Below are 18,303 nucleotides of genomic sequence, written 5' to 3' on the forward strand. Positions count from 1 at the left end.
ACCTTTCCGCATGCCAGTGTTTTTTCTCTGCTATCTTGGTATTTCTGGTCCTTTCGCCGGCTCAGGGCCCGTTAAAACTGTAAAAGGGCCCAGGAGTCAGTCCCAGGACGGGTCGAAGGCCCGGGCTCCCTGAGGAGGACGCTCAGGCTCTGCATTAGCAGAGGCCCGGCTGGCTGTCGGTGCAAGGAACCATTTGCATCTCACGCTTCAGCCCTGGCTGACCAGTGGCTCTTCTGAGCGAACCTTGTTCCTTCCGGGTGACGACGGCTAATGCTGTTCATTTGCCAGTTTCCTATAGTAAATCCACCAGCATGTGAGCTCAGCCATGTCTGGTTCTGTGACTCAGTTTAGCGCAGGCTGAGCCCGCATCTACCGTGGGCTCTGCAGTTTTCCCCGAAGATGAGCGACCCCTCCTGGCTCCAGGCTGCAGGTCCGGGTTCTTCCAAACCCCCTCCTGGGTACTTCAGCAGCGCATTCCCATCTCGGCTGCCCACCCAGCTGAAAGTTAGAAGCAGATACTGGGAGCTGGCAGAGTAAAAGTGGAACGAATCCTTGGTCACAAACTGTCATTAAGAATATTAATTTTTTTTTGAACAACTGTACTCTCCCTCACCAGACACAGACATGTATACACGCACATACTGCTGCTACTTAAAGGGAGTGATTTAGACTTTTTCTTTGGACTCCCTGAACCTTGTCATTTTCCTGATAGTTAGGTGTTTACTGAATAAGCAAGTAAAGGCACATCCTGTCCACACGGAAAAAAACAAGGAAATCCTCCAATTGAAGCTCATTTCCATCGTCTGGATTTAAACTCTTTGGGTCCGTCCGCCAAAGTCAGGGCCCAGGACCTGGTTGAAATTCTGAAGCGTGAGGCCAGGAAATTCCTGAAACAAATGGGGCCATGAGCAAAAAAGGAAGAGGGAACTGAGGTGTGAGCTGGACCCTCTGTCTCACCTGGAATTTTGTACATCAACCTTTTATTCAGCAACCTTTATATACCTATTAATTCTAATTATTTCTTGGTGGATTCTTTTGCAGTTTTCTACATATACAATCACTAATCCACAAATAATGATTATATAATTTAGGAGGTCTAAATCCTATATCATATGTTTATTTTTTTTGCCTTATTACAAGTTATCAACATAAGGAATCTTTTCTATCTTCAGGTAAAACTATGCTCTCTTTTCATTGAGGGTATTTGTGGCTTTATATTGACATATCCATCAGTATCTCCTAACAAAAAACTATGGCATTACTCATCTGCAAATGGCATTTGGATACCCTTGGAAACAAGTGAACATTTTCTTACAAGAAGGATTTCCTTATAGAAGCAGCACCTAAAATGGAATCTAAGAATGGTTAGTATGTATAGGAGGGAAACAAAGAGGTTGACCATTCCAGACAAAGCCAGAGTTCGAACAAATGCTTGAAAGTAGGTGTAAGAAAAGAGAACCTGTATTTGAGGAACTGAAAGAATGCCAGTACAGGACCATATTGAAGGACAGTTGGGGTGTCATGAGGTACTGCTGGGGAATTATTTTCAGCAAATTCATATCATTCGGGGCCTCCTAAGCCAAGAATTTGAGCATATTCTCAACCAGAGTTCTCCATTATTGATTAGACCTTTTAACACTCTGTTTATGTCGACTGATTATTTTTCCTTCTTTCTTGAGAAAATATTGAAGCAAAAATATAGGGATATAGTAAAGGGCATACTATGGTCTATCTTACTCAGCATTCTTATTACTGTAACAAGTGAAAAACTGTTTGAAAATCCCTTTAAAAATAGCCATTTAAAAATTGAACCAGCTTGGTGCTTGATGTTGCTACCAAAAATTTAAGGGGATCTTCCCATTAAACATTTCTCAATTTAAGCAATAAAAATGTGAGTTATGAGTGAACATCAATGAAAGGACCAATAATCTGTACATTAAGAGTGAATCAAAGAGGATTCTATAAACCTCCCCCTTTAAATATGCACACCAGTGTCTATCCCCCTACCAAAAAGAATAAGATCTGCTCAGAAGTATGAAAAATAATTTCATAATGTTAAATGCTTTAAGTTAAACAAAGGGAAAAGAGTAAAGTGGTTCCATCAAAATTAGGAGTCAGGAAAGGTCTTCCTAAGCAAGAATGTTTAAACAGACACCTGAAGGCTAAGAACTAGTCAGAACAGGGAGTAAGGTGAGTGTCCTTCCCATGGGTAAACACCTGTGAAAGCCTAAAGGCATGACACATTGTACCAATGAAATAATTTTGGTACATCTGGGACTTGGTGTGCAAAAAGGGAGGTAGACTTGTTGGAAATGGTGATATAGAGGCACATTGAGAGGACTCATGGAGGCCTTATGAGCTGAGTTAGGAAGTATGAACTTCAACTTTTCATTCTAATGTCACTGGGAAGATAATACAGACTGATTGGTGTCTTGAAGTTCACAGTGACCATAGTGTGGACAGTGAATTGGTAGGAAAAATCTTCAAGGAGACTGACCAATGAATGAGTAATTTTTTTATTTTTTATTTTTTAAAAATTTATCTTTTTTGTTGAAAGTATTACAGGTGTTCCGTTTCCCCCTCAATTGACCCCTTCCACTTCGCTCCCACCCCCTCCCCAGGCCTTCATCCCATTACTGACTGTGTCCATGGGTTATGCATATATGCATATTACTTCTTTGGTTAATCTCTTCCCACCCTCCACCCTCCTTCCCTCTTTCCTCTGAAATATGATCGTCTGTTGCCTGTGTCAATGTCTCTGGATCTATTTAGTTCGTCAGATTGTTTTGTTCATTAGCTTCTTCTTAAAGAAGACCCTTCAGCTTTTCCTGTAGTGCTGGTCTGGTGGTGATAAGTCCTTTAGTGAAGCTCTTTATCTGACCTTTTTTCTGTGAAGCTCTTTATCTGACCTTCAGTTCTAAATGATAGCTTTGCTGGGTAGAGCAATCTTGGTTGTTGTTCCATGTCTTTCATCACCTTGAATATTTCTTGCCACTCCCTTCTGGCCTGCAAGGTTTCTGTTGAGAAATCAGCTGACAGTCATATGGGTGCTCCCTTGTAGGTAACTAACTGCTTTTCTCTTGCTGCTTTTAAGATTCTCTTTTTTAATTATGATGTGTCTTGGTGTGAGCCTCTCTGTGTTCCTCTTGTTTGGGACCTTCTGTGCTTCCTGGACTTGTAAGTCTATTTCTTTCCCCAGGTAGGGAAAGTTTTCTATATTTTTTCAAATAGGTTTTCAATTTCTTGCTCTCTTTCCTCTCCTTTGGCACCCCAGTAATACAAATGTTGGGCCTCTTGAAGTTTTCCCAGAGGCTCCTTATGCTATCTTCATATTTCTGGATTCTTTTTTCTTTTTGCTCTTCTGGCCGAGTGTTTTTTGTTTCCTCATGTTCCAAATTGCTGATTTGATTCTCAGCGTCCTCTATTCTACTGTTGATTCCCTGTAAATTATTCTTCGTTTCAGTTCATGTAGCCTTCATTTCAAATTGGTACGTTATTATGTCATTGATTTTCTTAGTTATTTTTGTAATACTCTTACTAATATGGTTGAGCATCCTTATAAACAAAATGCTGAACTCTGTATCTGTTAGCTTGCTTGGATCTATTTCATTTAGTTCCTCTTCTAGAGATTTTTTCTGTTCTTTCCTTTGTGACATATTTCTTTGCCTCCGCATTTTGGCTGCTTTCTGGTGTTTGTTTCTATGCATTAGGTAGAGCTGCTATGTCTCCTGGAATTTGTAGAGTGGCTTTGTGTAGTAGGTGTCCTGTAGGGTCCCGTGGCTCAGCCTCCCCAGTCACCTGCACTGGGCCTTCTAGGTGCTCCCCTGTGTGGGCTGTGTGCACTGTCCCGTTGAGGTTGAGCCTTGGTTGCTGTTGGCATCACTGGGAGGAATTGACCCCCAGGCCAATTGGCTGTGAGGACTAGCTGCAACTACAACCAAAGAGCTGCTGTGCTGGAGAAAACCCTATGGAGCAGGATTTACTTCAGTGGGACTTTGGTATTCACCAAGTGCACCCCTTGAGTGTGTCACCCGTGGATGTGGTAGGATTGTAATCCAGCGTGGTTGAGTCTGACCAGCAGGGGCCTCCTGGGAGGTGCAAAGTCAGCCTCCACCAGTCCCTTGCCCAGGGCCACCCAGCCTGAGCCACACAGCAAACCGTAGTTGGCTGCTACTTGTGCTGGGCTTGGAGGTACCCAGGAGAGGCCAAGCTATGAGCCAATGCAGGTTGCTGCTAGTGCCAGGCACGGTGCAGCTTGTTTGAGAGATTTTAGGAAAGTCCTAAGCCTGAGGCTCGAGAGGCCACTTGCACAGAAAAGCCCCTGGAAATGGCCCGGATGAGCTGCAGGTGGGGAGGGGCGGGGCCTCCAGGAATCATGGGGTGGGGCCAACGGTGAGTCAGGTGCTGGCGACTCAAATATGGCGCCTGCCTGCCGGCTGTGTGCGGGGACTCGCCACAGGAGCCATGGCCTCCGCCAGCCCTTCTACCTGGGAGGAAGCCGCCCTCCAGCTCTTGCCCGGATCTCAGGCAGGTTAGTTCCTCCCCGAGTATCCCGGGTCCTTTCAGGCTGCTGCCCGGCGCTGGGCTCAGAGGGAGCGTCCGAGTGAGTCTGTGCGCCGGCCCTTTAGAGGAGCTGCTGGGGCTCCCGCAGCCTCCGCGACCCTCAGCGACAGTCCCCACTGGTTTCACAGCCCGAAGCTGTGGGGACTTCTCTTCCCGGCCCTGGAGCCCTGGGCTGGAGGCCTGCTGTGGGGCTGGGACCCCTCCCTCCTCCGGGAAACCTCCGCCACGGAGATTCCCTCCTGGGTTTAAACTGCGGCACCGGGTGTGGGTCCGCTGCCCCGTCTCCCTGATTCAGCCCCGATCCGCCCGCGTCTCAGCCCCTCCTACCGATCTCGGTGCTTCTTCAGCTCCCTAGTTGCAGAGCTTCTGTTCAGCCAGATTTCAGGAGGTTCTGAGTGATGGTGGTTCTGTGTTTTAGTTGTGATTTTGATGTGGTTGCGGGAGGCGGCGGGGGCAGCTGCTACCTACGCCGCCAGCTTGTTCCCTCCCACGGGTTATTTTGATGATCTAGGCAAGAGATTATCTTGGCATGAACTGGAGTAAAGACAGAGGAGATGGAGAAAAACAGTCTAATTCATGAGATATCAAGGAAGAAAACAAAGAAGATTTAGAGATTAAAAAAATTTTTCAATTATAGTTTAATTTCAATATAATTTAGTATTGGTTTCAGGTGTGTTAGACAACCATATACTTTACAAAGTGTTCCCTCAGATATTTTCAGTACCCACTTGGCACCATCCATAGTTGTTACAGTATTATTGATTATATTCCCTATGCTGTACTTTACATCCTTGTGACTATTTTATAAGTACCAATTTGTACTTCTTAATCCCTTCACCTCTTTCACCCAGTCCCTCAACAGCCCCTCCCCTCTGGCAACCACCGGCTCTCTCTGTGTCTATTAAATCTGTTTCAATTTTGTTTGTTCATTAATTTTGTTCTTTAGATTCCACATATAAGTGAAATCATATGGTATTTGTCTTTCTCTAACTGACTTTTTTCACTGAGCATAAAACCCTTTAGGTCCATTTATGCTGTTGCAAATGGTAAGATTTCATTTTTTTATGGCTGAGTAATATTTCATTGTGTAAATGTACCAAAACTTTTTAATCTACTCATCTATTGATGGGCATTTGGGTTGCTTCCATATCTTGGCTATTGTAAATAATGCTGCAATAAATATAGGGGTGCATATATTCAAATTAGTGTTTTGGATTTCTTTGGATAAATCCCCAGCAGTGGAATTGTTGGGTCATGAAGGCAGTTTCATTTTTAATTTTTTGAGAAACCTCCATGCTGTTCTCCATGTCAGCCGCACTAATCTGCATTCCCTTTTCTCCGCATCCTTGCCAACACTTGTTGTTTGCAGGTTTATTAATGATAGCCATTCTGACAGGTGTGAGGTAATACCTCATTGTGGTTTTAATTTGGATTTTTCTGAGGATTAGCAATGTTGAGCATCTTTTCATATGTCTCTTGGCCACCTGTATGAAAAGGACTTGGTAATTGATTGGATGCGTTTGGAGGGAGGTGAGAGAGAGAGGGAGGGAGAAAGCAGAGATGATAGCTTCTAGGTTTCTGGCTTGGGAAACAATGATTTCTGTGACAAGGAACAGAAAACATAGACTGGGAGCACAGAGTAAGGACCGGAGATACTGAGCTTAGTTGGAGGTGCTGAGTTTGAGGTGCCTTAGGGACACCTAAATTGTGATGTCCTATAGACATTGCTATGTCTTGAGTTCAGGATATTGGTCTGGACTCTTTGGGAGAGAGAAGCTATGGTAGCAGGTGATATTGCTCCCACTCTACTCATGGGGAAGGACAGGGGTTGGTCAACCAGGGTTATAGCCTTGCAGAACTCCACTAGTAATGTGAGAAGTAAAGGACAGAGAGCCTTTCAACTAACTCCATCTTGTTGACATTTGTGTTCAATCTCTTCTAGCTTCAAAATACACATTTAAAAAACTCTCCTTAGATCTATCACTTCTTCACATATTGCCCATTTCACTGCTTCTCTTCATGTACAAACTTATTACAAGACTTGTCTACCTCCACGTTCTCCATTTCTTCCTGACACACTCCTCACTGTGCTTCATTTAAAAATCTATTCCTACCAGCATACCTCAGCAGTTTTTCCCAAAGTAACCAGTGACCTTCTGTTTTCAGCCCTTATACTGCTTGATTTCTCAGCAGCCTTCTGCACTGCTGTCCATTCTCCCTTCCCAATGTATTTTCTTCCTCTGGCTGTTGTAGCACTAACTCAACTGGATTTCCCTCTATGCCAGTGGCTCTTCCAGTTGTTTTGAATAATAATAATGAACACAAACATTCACTGGAGAGTTGCTAGTATCTCTTTTTATTTTTTACTTCAAACTAAGGTTAAGGATAAGCATACCATTAGTAAGTGGCTGGACTTGGATTTGGACACAAGTCTGTTTTCTCACAGAGTCCTATATATAAAAACAACCACTCAACTCTGTCTCATTTGGGGGATGAGGGACAGAAGAGCTACAATTGGTGGCTCAAGGAAGAAAGGGTTGTCTTGAGAGGAAGGGGGAGTTAAGGGACAGCATAGTGCTGTGGAATGAGTTGATTCAATGTCAGGTTCTAGGTCCTTGAAGTCATCATCAGCTCTATGGCCCAATGAGCCACGGGGCTGCAACTCCCCCAGACTACCACAAGGAGGCAGTACCAAGAAGCAAGAAACAGCACAGCTCTGGATGCCCCTGGGATAGTTCCTTCTGAGCTTGAGCACAAATATACGTGTTTGTATGCTTTCTAGTGCGTGCCCACTCCTCCATTCCAGTAGCTCCTTTCTTCCAGGGTGGGACATGCCTCTTCTCTCCATCCTAAGGTACTTGCCTCCTTCCCTCTAGTCTCCTAAGCTGCCCTTAGGATAGTAACAGTGCAGCCCCTTTGGGTAGGAGTCAGGGCTCAGCTTTCCTGGGGCGCCTGAGCAGAGCGTCACTCCCAGGGAGCCCCGAGTAATTTTCTCTTCATCATCGCTCACACTCCCTAGGGCCCCAGAAAAGCTATATATGGGAGGTGGCCTTGCAAGAAGGTATTGTAGGTGAGTGCTCCAGGCTCAGCCTGTGGAGGGGAGAGGAAGTGAAGTATGGCTTGAGAAAGAGACCTGGAGGAGAGGAGGCACTAATGAGAAAGCCAGGCCTTTGCTCAGACAGCCTGGTTGCTTGGAGAGGTCTGTCTTCTCCTACACCTCCCAGATTACAGAGGCCTGAATCCCAGACCTTGTTCAGGGACCTACCCAAAGAGGAATTTCTTCAAAACACTGTGAGACCTATTCCGAACTTTCGACTCCCCGGTTCGCGCCTCCCACACTTCACTGAAGAAACAAGGCAAGAGAAATTAATTTACCCAGGGAAAATTATGTGTGTGGTGGTGGTGGTGATTGCTAATGAAGAAGGAAAGTGAGAAGCTGGGCTGGAAGGGTAAGTAGGAGCCACACTGCGAAGGAACTTGAATACAGACCAGGGAGTTTCAGCTCTTATCTTGAAGGTTTTGGGAGTCACCTGTAACTTGCTAACCAAGAGCACTGGGTTTGGAGTCAGGAAGATGAGTTAGGAAGCTCTTTTCATAATCAAAACAGAGTGAATGAAATAATGAGGTTGAGAGGGAGGAAGAGTGTGTTAAATAAGAGAAAAGGCCATAATAGATTAATTGGAAAAACAAAATCACACATGGATATAAAAGAGCAGAGAAATCAAGATGGGACTAGACGGGACTGGGTGACTTTGGTGATTGAGTGGTGCCATTTGGAAGGGGTCCTCTTTGGGGCAAGACGAGTGTGAGGCCCATAGACTATCAAGTAGAAGTATGAAGAGGCAGCAGGTTATGTGGGTCTGGATCTCAGGAAAAGTTCTTAGAATAGAGTGGTCTGTGTAGAGGAAGGAAGATGAACCTGGGGTGTTATGTGATCACCAGGCAGAGTAGTGCAGGAAGAAAGGTGTGCCTGTGAACACCGGATAGCACCACTAGCCACATGGACTGATTTTCTTTCCATGTCTCAGCTGCATCTGGTTTCCATGTTACACCCCAGCCAAGTAGAATCTGGGCCTGACTGGCATGTGGGCCTTGAGGGATCCTTAGGAAAGATTCCATTCTTTCTCAGGGGTTAGAAATAATAGTTTTTTTTCACCATCTCTCTACCACCAAGAACACCAGATTAGCTTTTCCCAAACTTCTCAGATTTAAAAAAAAAAAAAAATCACCTTGGGAGAAGGGACTTACTATTGTTTTTTAAAACCAGATTTCTGGACCCCTACCCTGGAGATTCTGATTCTCTGACCCTAGAGTAAGACCTGGGGGATAAGTTCTCAGTAACTGCTTCAGATGAATCCACCAGGGAAGTCTGAGGAATGCTGCTCAGGCCTAAATAAAAATGTGTCTCTTGAAATGCAGTCCCAGACTCAGTCCCTGCTCCCTGCCCTAAATAAGGTCAGAGTGGTCTTAAAGGCAACCACAAAATGAGCCTCAAACTCTGTATTCAAGCCACTCTTCACCCCACATGCACTAGAAGAGCTGGGGTTAGTGTGGATGGGAGGTTCTGTGCAAGCCAGTCTATTTTGTTGGGGAAGTGGCCAAGAGCAGTGACCCTGGTCAGCTGCATCAGCTCTGGAAATGAAAAACCGTTGAACATGTTTTCTGAGTTGGTTGTCACACACTGAGAGTAATGGGACCACTAGGGAGTATGCACAAGGTAGAATTAGAGTAGAGAAAAGCTGGAGTTCAGAATTACTAGAAATACTCAGTCTTTTTCTTTGTTACTGTCACTACTTCAGTGCCCTTTCCTTATGTTCTTTCTCTCCTCTGAGCCACTAACTGAATGATGTTTCCCCTTTTCCTTTTCATAGACCTTGGACTTGGATGCAAACGCCTCAGCTCTTGGGTTACTGCCATGGCTGCTCCAAATGGAACTGTGGTCCACCCAGCATACTTTCTGCTGGCGGGCATCCCTGGCCTGGGGCCTAACATTCACTTTTGGCTGGCTTTCCCACTTTGTTTTATGTATGCTTTGGCCACCCTGGGTAACCTGGCCATTGTCTTCATCATCCGCATAGAAAGGCGCCTGCATGAGCCCATGTACCTCTTCCTGGCCATGCTGTCCACAATAGACCTAGTCCTCTCCTCTGTCACTATGCCCAAGATGGCCAGCCTCTTCCTGACAGGCATCCAGGAGATTGAATTCAATGTTTGTCTGGCCCAGATGTTCCTTATCCATGCTCTGTCAGCCATGGAGTCAGCCGTCCTGCTGGCCATGGCTTTTGACCGCTTTGTGGCCATCTGCCACCCACTGCGGCATGCTTCTGTGCTCACAGTGCCTGCTGTCGCCAAGATTGGACTGGCTGCCCTGACCAGGGGCTTTGTGTTCTTCTTCCCACTGCCCTTCATCCTGAAGCGGTTATCATACTGCCAGACACATACTGTCACACACTCCTTCTGTTTGCACCAGGATATAATGAAGCTGTCCTGTACGGACACCACGGTCAATGTCGTGTATGGACTCTTCATCATCCTCTCAGTCATGGGTGTGGATTCCCTCTTCATTGGCTTCTCCTACATTCTCATCCTGAGGGCTGTGTTGGAGCTGTCCTCTCGGGGGGCAGCACTCAAGGCTTTCAACACCTGCATCTCCCATCTCTGTGCTGTGTTGGTCTTCTATGTGCCCCTCATTGGGCTCTCAGTGGTGCACAGGCTGGGTGGCCCTACCTCCCTGCTCCATGTGGTGATGGCTAATATCTATCTACTACTACCGCCTGTGGTCAACCCTGTTGTCTATGGAGCCAAGACCAAGGAGATCCGTTCACGGGTCCTCCACATGTTCTCACAAGATGGCAGATGAGCAGGATAACCTCCCTAGGGTCCTCATTCCCTACCAAATATGGGAGGACAAGGATCCCGTTCACTGTCTTGGTGATTGGATCATGCGACCCGTTGGGCTGTCATTTAGTTATCTAAATAGATCTCGAATTTCTGTTTCCAGGAATGTGTCAATACAGTAGAACTTACGACCCAGTCTGGACAAGCCATCCTGGAGAATGACCACACTGCTGTCTCTGCTCTGGCGGTCTTGCCTTGTTTCCTTCTTCCAACTAGAAAACACATATAGTTTTGACATGATAAGGCTGTGAATGCCACAGCTCATGATTAATTTCAGTCTTGATATATGACTTTAATTATTCTTTCTCCCATTAATCCATGTCATTAAAGCTGTGTTGGCCATAAAGCTTCTTTCTTGAACCCCAAAGTGGTTATGCAGTTTTTTGAGGGCGAGTAGGGGAAGGTGATAGCACTTAAGAGAAGGGAGGGAGATGGTAACAGGAGAGGAGACAGCTCACATGAAGCGTTTCTGTTTCTGTATGCACATGGGTGTATTTATGTGGAAACTGCCAATGTTCATCTATGTGGCTGCACTGGAGACTGCTTTTCCATAAGAGTACTGTGTATTCTGACTGTGGCAGTGAGTGTGTAGGTATATTTATGTGGGTGTATGTGATTTTTGGTGTGTGTGTGGTGTGTGGGTATGTGGGGATGTGTGTACATAGAAAATGTGCCAGTTGTGTCTTGATGAGTATGGTAGCTGTGTCTTGGCATGTATGTTTCATGAATAACAGATCTGATTGCACATTTATTGTGTTTATGTGATCTCTGTTGGTATGTGATACGCATCTATTTGAGAATGTTGAACAATATCTTTATGAGTATCTGATGAAAATGTTGTCTCTATCTTCTCTTCATATTTGTAATATAGAAAATGTAGAATGTAAAATATTATATATTTGTAACAATGTAGAATATGTAATATGCATGAGTGTGTGGAATGTATGGTATTAGGAGGGCTATACCTTTCGGCATATGTGGTGTTTGTCTTTGGGCATAATATCTGTTGTGCATAGCATTTGTGACATGAAATCATTTTGTGTGATACATATGCCTTTAGTCTTACACAGGTGGGATGTAATGTCTGAAAGATGTGTACACATGTATGTGTGTGTGTGTGTGTGTGTGTGTGTGTGTATGCAATGTTTGTGAGTATTGTATTTTAGGGCATATGTTTAATGCATATGTTTTAGGGCACATTTCCTTTGTGTGGTAGGTGTGGATTATATGGCACAAGAGTGAGTATAGTATCTATGTTCCTGGGCACTGGTTGTCAAATGGTCTCTCTATGTATTAAGGGTGGAGGTAGGAAATGAAAAAGGTCCTGATTGTGGAAGTAATTTCCAAATCTGAGCGTGATTTCAGAGGCCCAGTTTCTTGGCCTGGGCTCAGCATGGGTATGGCTTAGCCTCTGGGAGAGATAGGAAAGCAGAGTGCTTCCTCTTTACATCTTCTGAAAGGCCAGACTACACCTTATTTGCCCTGACCACAGGATTTTAGGTGCTTCTGTCACCTCTTCCCACTTTTCCTCTCATACTTCCTGCCCTTCCAGAGGCATTGATCTCCCTAAACCCCTGGCCTCCTGCCTCAGTATCAAGTCCTGGTATCTTCTCCTCTCCCTTCCCTTTCTTGCCGATCTACCAAATGTGTTTAAATGTCCTTGTTAGTAGGAAGTTTCTCTTAACCCCTTAGGGGAAGCAGTGAACAGGAATGAGGAGTTGTGGGAAAACCTATATGAGACACTGCAAAGGCTCTGGCATCTCCTAGGGGCCTCTTGTTCTAGGTGTAACCACCTAACTTCCAGCTGTTAGAATCTGTTGGTCAAAAATGTTCATATTGATGAAAAAATAAGAATAAAAAAATAAAAATTGTTCACATTGAAGAAAACAATGTGGGTTCATTTGAGGCAGAGGAAAGAATACTAAATTTGGACTTATGAGGTTAAAATCCTGGAAATATCATGAAGTGGCACACCGTGTAACCTCCCTGGATCTAATTTCCTCTTCTATGTAATGAGAAACCACAATAGCAATGATGTTGTAAAGCTCAAATACTATGGACATCCTTTGTAAATTGCCAAGTGTTGTAAACATGCAATAAATGATCATATTCATGTTTGTTTTGTGGTACAGCTTTCACATCATGGAAACATCATTCACATTATGGTCTTTGTGAGTGGTGCCCTCAGAATTGTGCAGTGTATCACCAGTTTGGCCTGACATATTGTCATTAATTAAAGCAACTTTTTAAATTAAATTTCTTTATAAATTGTTTTCATGAAGCTTCAGAGAAGTTGAAATTCATTTCCCTGTGAAATTCAAATTTACCAATGAAATTCAACGAAAGCACAGTCTTGCCAAGAAATTCCTTTAAATGTGGTTGATATCTATATCAGGAAAGGAGACACTGTGGGGTTGAAATTAGATGCCATCTAGCTTTGGTATTTGGGCATGTTACTTAGCCTACTGAACCTCAGTAATTTTGGAAACTGTAAGCACTGTAAAACAAAATATACCATAGCTCCTGTGGGTGGTTGTGGGGATTAAATAGGATAACAGATGTGAAAACACAAGGAAAATAGAAAGTGATCAATGAATGTTGGTGGCAATACAGTAAGTCCTCAATGCCATCGATAGGTTCTGTGACTTTAAGTGAAATGCTTATAAGGAAACCAATTTGACCACAGGCTAATTGACATAAGCAAGAGTTGAGTTAATTTCCTTTGGCATCTCATCAACGTTATAACAAAATGACTTCGAGTGAAATGACAGTATTTGAGGACCTGCTGTAGTTATAAATAATAAAACTGATAAAGTGAGATAGATATGTTTATTCCATGATAGGGGATAAAATTCAAAAGTACAATTGTCTTCACCTTTCATGACCACATTCTGTGCCAAGGCCAGAGCTAGTCCCTCATCCATATTGCAATGGCCTGGTGTTAGACTAACTGGTGGCCTTTTCTCAGGAGATCTGGGCACATCTCTGAGTCTCCTAGAATCTCGTTGCTTAAATAACTGGTGGCGACTGGGGTAACTGTTGCTTATTGGAAAACCTGGCTAATTGCTCACTAGATTAAGGGCTTCCTCTAAGCTCCCACAGTCTCTGTGCTTCCTTTGATCATAAAACTTAATGCTCTATATTCCAACTGGATGTTTACCGCTCTGTTACAGAACTTAGTTCTATGATAATGGTCCATTCATTCTCCATTAGAGAACTTAAATATCCATATGATAGCTGTCTGTCTTCCTTGAGGACAGGACTAAGTTTTCTTACCTGCCGCTCCATGGCTGTGTGGCTGGGGCCTCTCTCAGGGAGGTAGAGGCTGAGTGGCTTCTTCACTTTAGATAAACAAATTCACTCTTGCTCCCCCATCCACTCTCATCTCTTGTCCTTTCTCAATAAATTATAGTTCTTAGTTTGACCTGTGCTATTTTATAAAGTCCACAAAGTACTTTCCACAGCTATTAATGACCAATTATGATCCAAACATAACATTATACTGTAGACAAAGTTTGGTTAAATATTCCCACTTCTGAGGCAAGATCTTATTGTATTATCTTTTCATTACCCTGTGAATCTTAAAGTGTTCTCGTCTGGCTGTTGGGAGTGGTCACTATGCTTGGCCCTAAGTGAGCACTGGACATACTAAGTCTAATCTTTCCCGGTGAAACTTTGCGAACTTTTGGTAGCTTGCTCACATGCATGTGCCTATCAGTACTCCGCTGAATGTTTGAGGAGGACCCTCTACATATCTCTGGAGTTGTCTCTGTGTGTAGATCTCTCATCTCCAATAGTCTGCGGTCAAATTCCAGCTAGCTTGGTCTTCCTGAACTCTCAGTTTCATATCCTCAAATTAAGGTGTCCTCTGGACTCTGTTTGGGTCCTCTGCCCTGTGCTGCAGCACGGAAACTCTCTCAAGGCAGTGATCTGGGGAGCCACAGGTTCACCTCATGTGTTTCCCATGTTTCAGGGCTCACTGTCCTTCATTGCCTGATATCCAGTACCCTGCAAAACATTGTTTTATATATATTGTTCATTTTTGGGTGAATGTTACTTCCTGTTACTCCATTTTGGCCAGAAGTGAAAGTTCCTGGGGTAATTTTTAGGTTTTCACACAGTGTAAGTCTAAATGGCAGGTTGTGGGAGGCGGTCAAGGGTGATGACAGCAAGTGTCAGGCTTCAGTTGTGGAGGTACCTGGAGCGCTTGTCATCACGAGTTCTGATGTGATCGGTGTTGGAATGGCCTGATTTGACATTGTCTGTTTGTGCACAGCTTAAGTCAGCACACCCTGTGTTGTGAATTTAAAATTTACACTTGTAAAATTAGTCAGTAAAAAGTAAGAACAAACAGCTAAAATTCACTCTGCTTTATTTATAGACATGTGGTTTTTTTAAAAAAATTATTTAAATATGTTAAGGTATTTACTTTCACATTCAAATTGTTCTCTAACTCCCTAAAATGTTCTCTTGCTATTTTTGTCCTTAAGAGAGAAAACAGATGTCTTTGGTCTTACATGGCTGGTGTTAGGGTTAGGGGTGGGTTAAGGGGATCACATCCTTGCTTCCTCAGCCAGAAGTTCAGAAACCCAAGACCAAGGAGGAAGGCAGAGGCATGGTTCCTGGGGACCCCTGGTATGAGTTGGCTAGACACAGGACCCAAAGCCTGGAGACAAAGAAGATGAGTTTTGGGGAAAGGCATATGGGCCCATTAGGCTTAGTAAGGATCCCAAACAGGCACCACCAATGGTAAGAAGGTGGAGGACAGAGCTTCGGGAAGGCTACGAGCTGCCGCTTAATCTTGGGGTTCCCTGAAAGCTTATTCTGCTTTTCCTTTGGCTGAGTTTGACGAGCCTGGGAAGAAACTTGGAGAAAAGCCCTCACAAAGACCATGAGCACACAAATGAGTTTCTTGTAGCCCTTTCTCACTCTTTGCCCTTGTCTAACTTCACAGTGGGAGCTGGCTCAGGGCTCATCTGCGGAGGACTCCAGGGACCCCCTCTCTTTACTGCGCCTCCTTCCCCATCCTCCCAGGCACACCTTCCCCAGACACACACGCTAAGAAGGACACCAGACCCACAGTTGACTACTGAGGGGTGCCTGCCTGTAGACCCTCTGGGCAGCACCCCTCCCCCCAGCAGAGAGGAGGAGATAAGACAGAGAATAAACAAATAGCCCTGATCAGGCAGGTCCGAAGGAGGGGCCGGGACAGAGAGGGCTGCGGTGCAGTGCAGCTGCTAGATCTCTTCAGGAAGGGGGCTGGAGGAAAGGGCACCTGCTCCTGCAGTGCAGCTGAGGTGAGTGCAGGGAAGTGCGGTATGTCCAGGCATGTGGGCTGCTTTTACCTAGGGGCCTCCCATTAAGACCTGCTGAGAGAATAGAAACCAGGCTGTGAAGAACCAGAAGTACAAGGGTGGGGCTGGGGATGTGAGGGTGACCCATGACTCACAGGGCAGACCGCCTCAGCAATTTCTGTGTTTGGTGAAGGGAGGTGTAGATGGCATCAGATGCTGCCTATGGGCAGTTTTCAAGCAATGTTTCAGTGGTCAGTTTACTGGGTGCCCATGTAGAGCCTGGCAGAAGTTGCCCTAAATGAAGGTGAACAGGGACAGAGAACAGATGGGCTTGGAAATGGGCTAGAATTAGACTGGGGTTCGGTGTGTGAACGGGGCCAGTCCCAGGTTGGTAGTGTGGCCCAAGCTCATTTTATGACTAGGGGTCACACTATAGCTCGGCTTGGGGTGTGAGCTCTGAATGGGGTCCAGGCTAATCGGATACTTTGCGTCAGGAGTCAGGCTGTGGCTGAGATTGAGACGATTGAGACCTAACAATCTTCCTGGGACTCTGTGTCTAGGATCAGGGTTTAGTCTTCAGCCAATTTAGAAAGTGCATTAGCGTCTACACTGTAACGTTCCCTGCCTTGTACTCTACCCCAGCCACACTGAACCACTTGCGGCTTTCCAAACAAGGTACGTTCTCTTTTTCTCTGGGTCTTTGCATTTGTGAGAGTGCACTTTTAAAAATAAATTAGACCAGGTCTGTTGCTTAAATTCCTCCAAGTCACTTAGAATAAAAAAAAAAAAAAAAAAAATCAAAGCTCCTGGCCTTGTGCTGCAAGCCACTACTACATGATCTGGTCCCTTCCCTTGCTCTGCCCTCATTTTCTAAAACTCTCCTGTGTTCTGGATACTCCTGCCATGTTGACCTTCTTTCTATTCTGTGAATCCCCAAACTCAAGACCCTTTCCTCTTGTCTCTTCTGCCTGGAACATTCTTTACCTAGGTCTTAGAATGGCTGGCATATTTCATCACACAGCTCTCAGCTTATGTGTCACCCCCTCAGAGAGGCTTTCACTGACTCCCATCTCAAATATGGGTGCCCTGACCCTGTCCTTTGCCTACTATCATGCTGACTTGTCTTCAGTGCACTTATCTTTGTCTAAAATGTCTTGCTTATTTATTTGTTTACTTTTTTTTTGAGGATTTTATTTTATTATTTTTTATTTTTGTTTAAAATATTTGTTGCCCTGCCGGGCGTGGCTCAGCGGTTGAGCATGGCTCAGCGGTTGAGCATTGACCTAGGACCCAGGCGATCGGGGTTCGATTCCTGGTCAGGGCACATGCCCGGTTGCAGGCTTGATCAATGACTCTCTCATCATTGATATTTCTATCTCTCTCTCTCCCTCTTCTTTCCGCTGTCTGAAATCAATAAAGATATATTTAAAAATAAATAAGTAAAATATTTGTTAACTTTTTTATCGCCCTCTTAGTGCATGAGTTCCATGGGGACAGTGATCTTTTCTGTTTTACCCACTGTTTTATCTCCAGTTTGGGGCAAATAGCCGGCACTCTATACGTTTTTATTGTCTAACTGAATGTTGTTGTCTCCATGCCCCCAAGCTTGCCTGGTTAACTGCTACTGGCCCCACAAGTCTTGGCTCAGACATTACCTCCTCAAGGAAGCCCTCTGAGCATGACAACTTGGTGAGCTATTGTCTGTTTGCTTCTAAGGCCCTTATAGTTACCCTTGTGCTAGCATGTATCAAAACATGCTGTGATGGCCATATATTTGTCTCAATTTCTTCCCACTGCTGGAGGGCTGAACTGTGACTTGTTTACTCTGTAACTTAGTATCTCCAGTCTGGTCCACAATAGACAACTAATCAATAATTGTTGAAGAAATCAGTGTTTCAATCAAAGTCCCGGATCCGGCTTTCCACTGCACCATATTTCCCTGTGTGCAGGCAGCAGGCAGAGTAGCTGTGATAGGCACTAATAACTAGGTCAAGCTTTCCAGCTCTCTCAGGCTCTGACTGGCTCTGGTCCTCCTTGGGAAGTAGAGGGACAGGGACTGGAACACCTGGGGCTCTGTGTAGGCTGACTTGAGTGAGTAGAGTGGGACTGGGACTTTTTATTGAGTTAGAAATTGCACCCTTTTATCTTTCCATTCTCACCTTAGCCATTCTAAAAAGAATGGACAAGGCCCTGCAAAGGTTCATCTGTTTTATCAAATACAAGCAAACTATGGGGAACAGGGGATGTGATAATTTGGAATGGATGTGATTCTGGGGCTACCACCCTGGTGGAGTATTAGGAAAAGGGGCTTCTCCACAAATTGAGTGATGAACTCCAACCGTCCTCTGCCTGCCTTCTGGTGGCACTGTGGGAGATTGGGATGCTTCAGGGATGGGCAGTGTGAAGGGAGATACTTGGGCCCTCTGGCTGGCTCCCTTGCCCATCCCTTTATTTCTCTCCTGCTGCAGTGTCCTGAGGTCCAGCCTGATATTTTAACTCCAGCAACAGCTACCCATTTCCTGCTGCCAAGGCAGCTCCTGCCCAGTCC

General features: G+C 44.8%; 1 protein-coding gene across 1 annotated transcript; it reads left to right on the forward strand.

Annotated features, from left to right (window-relative positions):
- Nucleotides 1-9,447: 9,447 nt before the first annotated feature.
- OR51D1 (olfactory receptor family 51 subfamily D member 1) lies at nt 9,448-10,423 on the forward strand (the record flags this gene model as incomplete). The annotated part of the gene is given in 2 exon segments (XM_081153925.1): nt 9,448-9,468; nt 9,470-10,423. Coding segments are annotated over 2 exon segments (975 nt in total).
- Nucleotides 10,424-18,303: the final 7,880 nt, after the last annotated feature.

Source organism: Miniopterus schreibersii (assembly GCF_964146895.1).
Source record: "Miniopterus schreibersii genome assembly, chromosome: 12".
NCBI lineage: Eukaryota > Metazoa > Chordata > Mammalia > Chiroptera > Miniopteridae > Miniopterus > Miniopterus schreibersii.